This window comes from Fragaria vesca, linkage group LG3, assembly GCF_000184155.1.
Source record: "Fragaria vesca subsp. vesca linkage group LG3, FraVesHawaii_1.0, whole genome shotgun sequence".
Taxonomy (NCBI): Eukaryota; Viridiplantae; Streptophyta; class Magnoliopsida; order Rosales; family Rosaceae; genus Fragaria; species Fragaria vesca.
This window is the reverse complement of record NC_020493.1, coordinates 21,879,472-21,884,927: the sequence shown is the minus strand read 5'-3', so window position 1 is coordinate 21,884,927 and position 5,456 is coordinate 21,879,472. Positions and strand designations below refer to the sequence as shown.

General features: G+C 38.4%; 2 protein-coding genes and 1 pseudogene across 2 annotated transcripts; all 3 read left to right on the top strand.

Moving 5' to 3' along the window:
* On the top strand, window positions 1-1,290 carry LOC101302733 (probable carboxylesterase 13-like). The gene has a single exon (XM_004294786.1). It carries the CDS (start codon window positions 10-12, stop codon window positions 1,135-1,137), a length of 1,128 nt encoding a protein of 375 aa, XP_004294834.1. The 5' UTR covers window positions 1-9; the 3' UTR covers window positions 1,138-1,290.
* A 637-nt stretch (window positions 1,291-1,927) lies between these two features.
* On the top strand, window positions 1,928-2,594 carry LOC101301377 (annotated as a pseudogene).
* Window positions 2,595-3,451: 857 nt separating this feature from the next.
* LOC101301093 (auxin-binding protein ABP19b-like) lies at window positions 3,452-4,090 on the top strand. Its single transcript, XM_004296032.1, has one exon. It carries the CDS (start codon window positions 3,452-3,454, stop codon window positions 4,088-4,090), a length of 639 nt encoding a protein of 212 aa, XP_004296080.1.
* Window positions 4,091-5,456: the final 1,366 nt, after the last annotated feature.

The window sequence follows — 5,456 nt, the reverse complement described above, 5'->3', positions numbered from 1 at the left end:
AGTAGAGATATGGCAACTTGTCTTTACGGCCTTGCCATTTCTATATGTCCAAAACCAAAAACTCCAACTCTCACTGTAAACCTCCATTCCAATCCCTCTTCTTCTTCATTCACACGTTTCTCTCTTCCTCTCAGAAAGCCCTGCATCATTATTCGCTCACAAACCTCCTCCACTTCTGCCATGGAGTCCAATCCAAGCACTGAAGTCTACAAAGACTTCTCCCCCTTCCTCATAATCTACAAAGACGGCCGCATCGAACGGCTCGCCAACACTGACGTTGTTCCAACATCGTTTGATCCCCAAACCGGTGTCCAAACCAAAGACGCTGTTATCTCAGACGAAACAGGGCTCACAGTTAGGCTCTACATCCCCAAAGCCAAAGTTACTGAAAACCCAACAAAGCTTCCTCTCCTTGTTTACTACCATGGAGGTGGGTTTTGTATGGGGTCACCATTCTGTGCCTATTACAATAGCTATGTCACTTCCTTGGTTGCCAAGACAAATGTGGTTGCTGTCTCTGTGGCTTATAGAAAGGCTCCAGAGAACCCTCTCCCAATTGGGTTTGAAGATTCATGGACCGCGCTCAAATGGGTCGGGTCCCATTTTGAGGGAAAAGGACCAGATGAGTGGCTGAATAACTATGCTGATTTTGGGAAAGTGTTCTTGGGTGGTGATAGTGCTGGTGCTAATATAGCACATCACATGGGTTTGAGAATTGGGTATGAGGGTTTGGTTGGTGTGAAGCTCAATGGGGTTGTTTTAGTGCATCCCTATTTTTGGGGGTCAGAACCACTTGGGGATGAACCCACTGAGGCTGAGAATAGAGCAATGGCTGAAGGTATATGGAGGTTTGCATTTCCGACCACCAGTGGGGCGGATGATCCGTTTATAAACCCGGGTAAGGATCCGAAATTGGGGAAGCTGGCGGCGGAGAGAGTGCTGGTTTTTGTTGCTGAGAAGGATGGGTTGATGCATAGGGGGTGGCATTACAGTGAGTTGTTGAAGAAGAGTGAGTGGAGTGGGAGTGTGGAGGTTGTAGAGTCTAAGGGGGAGGATCATGTCTTTCACTTGAACAATCCAACTGGAGATAATGCTGTGGCTCTGATGAAGGAGATTGTTTCCTTCATCAATGCCTGAAATTGGGTTCTTTGTTTCTCCATTGATGAGGTAATTTCTAGTCAGTTTGTAATAACTTGTGCTGAAAGCAAACATTGATCTGAATTGCTGTTTGTAATAACTTGTCTAGCTACTGTCATAAGTCATTGCATTCAGAATTTAAAATCAATTCTTGCAAATTATTATTCTTATACACTCGGACAGCATTTTTACATTATATAGTAGCGTAAAATACAGCAATTCAAGTAGACACACAAGGCACTAGAACAGAAATACAACAGTGCAATTCAAGTATACATCAGATCTTATTCTTTCTTTTTTTAAATAAGAAAATATTAAACATTTTTCTACTCGGCATATTAATTATTTTGGCAAGAAATTTTACATGGTATAATTTATTAATATTGTGACAGAACTTTTTGTATATTCCTAAATCCTAACACACCTACATGGAGATGAGTCATAGAATGCAGTAACTTGCAGCAGTAGTGGCAATAAGACGAGTGCATTTCTTGCTGTTCCTGCGGTTTCAGAAATAGAAAGAGGCTTCTTGTTGTGATTTTAGCTCATAGACAACTATCATATTCACATGCCTCACATCTTGAAATTTAGAGGCTTTTTGTTGTGATTTTAGGCTTTTAGCTCATAGACAACTATCATATTCACATGGCTCATAGCTTGAAATTTACCGTTTCTCCCCCATCTTTCGACTTTATTACCCACGCGAATACTGCATGTACATAGTTATATTGTGAATCCCATTATATATATGAGGATCATTTTCACTCATCGACAAACCTCATTGATTAAGATGACGATCTTCTTCATCTTCTTTATATGTTCTCTCATTCCATCATCATCCTTTGCTGCCGTGCAAGACTTTTGTGTTGCAGACTACACAGCTCCTTTTGGACCTGCAGGGATACTCCTGTAAAAACTAAAAAGCGCTAAACTGTTACAGTGAATGATTTTGTATACTCGGAGTTAGGAGTTGCCGGTAACACCTCAAACCTTTTCAGAGTTGGAGATACCCTTGCATTTGCTGATCAAGTTCCGGGGCTGAATGGCCTCGGTATTTTAATGACTCGCGTAGTCTTAGCGCCCGGTGGTGTTGTCCCTTTACATATACACCGCGGAGCTACAGTAGTGTTCCTTTTACAACAAAGAACACTAGTTGCTGGGTTCATTTCCTCGGATCAGAACTGTTTTTTGTTTTTTTGCTTTGAAAGTGCACAACACAGTTTATATAACAACTAATAAAAGTGGTGCTCAAGGGTTATTGCACTTCAAGTTACTATTGGAGCTACTCCGATCCAGCCGTTGGATTTGCTAGCTACAGTAGTCAAAGTCCAGGTCTGCAGATTCTGGACTATGCACCATTTCAACGTAACTTTCCAACTCAATTGGTAGCTCGCACTACTTTGCTCGACATTCCTGATATAAGGAAGCTTAAGTTTAACTTTGGTGGTATTAATTAATACATATCTATACGAGATTAGTATCGAATAATGTCATGACTAAAGATTGATGAATAATGTCAGGACTAAGATTGATCAATGTCTCTTTCCTTAATTTCGTTATCCTTGTCCCTTTAATTCCCTTATTGTGATGGAGAAGGTTGAACTCTCAATGTACAAGTTTGAAGTTCAATGGCCCTATAAATTTGATTGGGTGGAAACTCATGTATTTAGCATGTGTTGTTGTAATGTTTCCAAAATGAAGCAATGCTTTTACCTAAAGTGGCCATTGTCATGCATGTTCAAGCTCAAATCTCCCTAGTTAGAAATAGAATTTCAAATTCCACCTTGGAAGCCCAGTACCGTTTGGTCTAGTGACATAAGTCTATTTTTGTAAGTGTGAGGTCGTGTTATCTTTTCATACAATCTTCCGCTGGTTTAAACTAACAAAGGAGTTGCAAATTTGCCCGGGACCCCAATTCACTGTTACAATTTACAGCCTAATAAGTATATTAGGTAAGCTCAATTAACCCATGACCACCCTATAGTTGTAAATGTTAGGTAAAATATAACTTACAGTAGGCAAAGCCTAACTGATGGTCCACTGATTTTCATTGCCAGCAACTTGCTGAAGTAAAAAAAAAAAGTCTCATGTTGTGTATTAACTAAGTAAAAACAATCAAATTAATTTGCATATGCATATATATTTGCATATCAGCTATCATGAGTATCATCACAGCTTGAAAGTTACCCTTTTCCCCATCTAGCTTGCACTTTTAACTTCATTACCATTGTGAATCCCCCATTATATATATGAGCCTCAATTTCTTAATCTATCAAATTCAAAACACATCTAAAACTAGCTACACTTTTTTAAGATGGAGATTATCTATGTCTTCTGCATGTTTTCTCTCCTTGTCTCCTTCTCTTATGCTGCTGTGCAAGACTTTTGTGTTGCTGACTACACAGCTCCTTCTGGACCTGCAGGCTACTCTTGCAAAAAGGATGAAATGGTTACAGCGGATGATTTCGTATACTCCGGCCTAAATACTACCGGTAACACCGTAAACATATTCAAAGCTGCAAACACCCCTGCGTCCGCTGACCAGTTTCCTGGTGTGAATGGCCTTGGCATTTCAATGGCTCGTGTCGACGTGGCTGCCGGTGGGGTTATCCCTTTGCATATACACCCCGGAGCGAATGAAGTCCTATTTGTTGCGGAAGGAACATTAGATGCCGGGTTCATATCCTCAGATCGGAACACGGTATATGTCAAAACTATTAAGAAAGGTGATATTATAGTTTTCCCTCGAGGGTTATTGCACTTCCAAGTGAATGTTGGAAATGGTACCCCAGTTGTTGCATTTGCTAGCTACAGCAGTGCAAGGCCAGGTCTACAGATTGTGGACTTTGCACTATTTAAAAGCAACCTTTCTACTGAATTGATAAAGCGCTCTACTTTTCTTGACTTTTTGCAGATAAAGAAACTGAAGATTGTCTTTGGTGGTACTAATTAATTAAGGCATATATCTCTTCACGAGATTAGTATCTATTATCGAATAAAGGTCACTAATAAGGATTGATCGTTTCTAGTGCCTTTCGTCATCCATGTCCCTTGACTTTCGTTTCCTTCTTGTCATCTTTATGTTAAACACTTGGTCGATCCCCTAAGTTTTAACTGTTTTTGTTATGGTCTGTGTTCCTATATAATATATGTCATTGACTCATTGTAAATTGATGAAGTTGATGAATGATGATGATAACAAGACTTAATTTATAGTAACTCTTTTGTATTGCATTTATTCAAAATGAGATGCAACTACGTTCAATACAACTCAAGCAGCAACAGAATAGAAAGACTGAAAGACATGTCAATAATCCCATGTGATATAATTAATTAGTGTACCTCCAAGAAAACCCTTAAGTTTCTTAATCTGAGCAGGGTCGATGAATGTAGTACTAGTCTTTGCTATCAGTTCTGTAGGGTTTGTACTGAAGGCAGCAAATGCAATGTCTCGTGTAGACTTGGCTGCCGGTGGGGACGTGGGGTTGTCCCTTTGCATATACACGCTGTGGCAAACAGAAGTCCTCAGGAGCATAAGAAGATTAGAGAATCAGACAGAAAAAAATGAAGGAGACGGCGAAAATGGTCATGGTTTAGTGTAATAGCAAGTTTGTGGTGGTATATATTTTTGTAGGTATATATTAACTTACCTGGTACAGTACGTTAGTAATCATTACTGTTCGTGTACATTTGTATCACTATAAAGTATATATAAACAATTCCTCAAGGAAGACAGTAAAATCATCGAGAACTTATTCTAATTCTTCTCTAGAATTGTACGATATATTATTCCTCAAAGAGTATTTAATGTTGATCTTTGAGTTTCCACACCTTAGAGTTATAGAGCTTTTATTTATTATTTTTATTTTCAAGTCTTAATTAGTACTCTTTTCGTTTTTTTTTTCTTGCCTTATAAAAAGACGAAAGTACTTCGGTGCACCAAGGTTCAAGTGAACCAATAGTCACTGACCAATACAATCATTCATTTAATGCAATCAATTGCATGACACTAACACCGTTAGATAATTGGGACAACAAAAAAGTCCAATCAACATGGTAAAAATAGGTCAGACTACAGTAAATATTACATGGGCAATTAATTCCAATATCAATGGGAGAGAATCTCGATGCTCGACTTTTTTTTTTTTGATACACAATTAAGTCTTTTTAGTGAGACTTTTTTTTTTTAATTTATTTAAGAGGTCATATTTTTAGTGAGACTTTTTATTTCCTTTTTATTTTCCGGAAACGCAAAGAGGGATTATTATTATTTTTTTGTTATTATGTTTAAAATGTAATAACTATAAAGTTTACCTATT

Coding starts and splice junctions, on each gene's coding strand:
- LOC101301093 (XM_004296032.1), top strand. CDS start 3,452: ATGGAGATTATCTATGTCTTCTGCATGTTTTCTCTCCTTGTCTCCTTC.
- LOC101302733 (XM_004294786.1), top strand. CDS start 10: ATGGCAACTTGTCTTTACGGCCTTGCCATTTCTATATGTCCAAAACCA.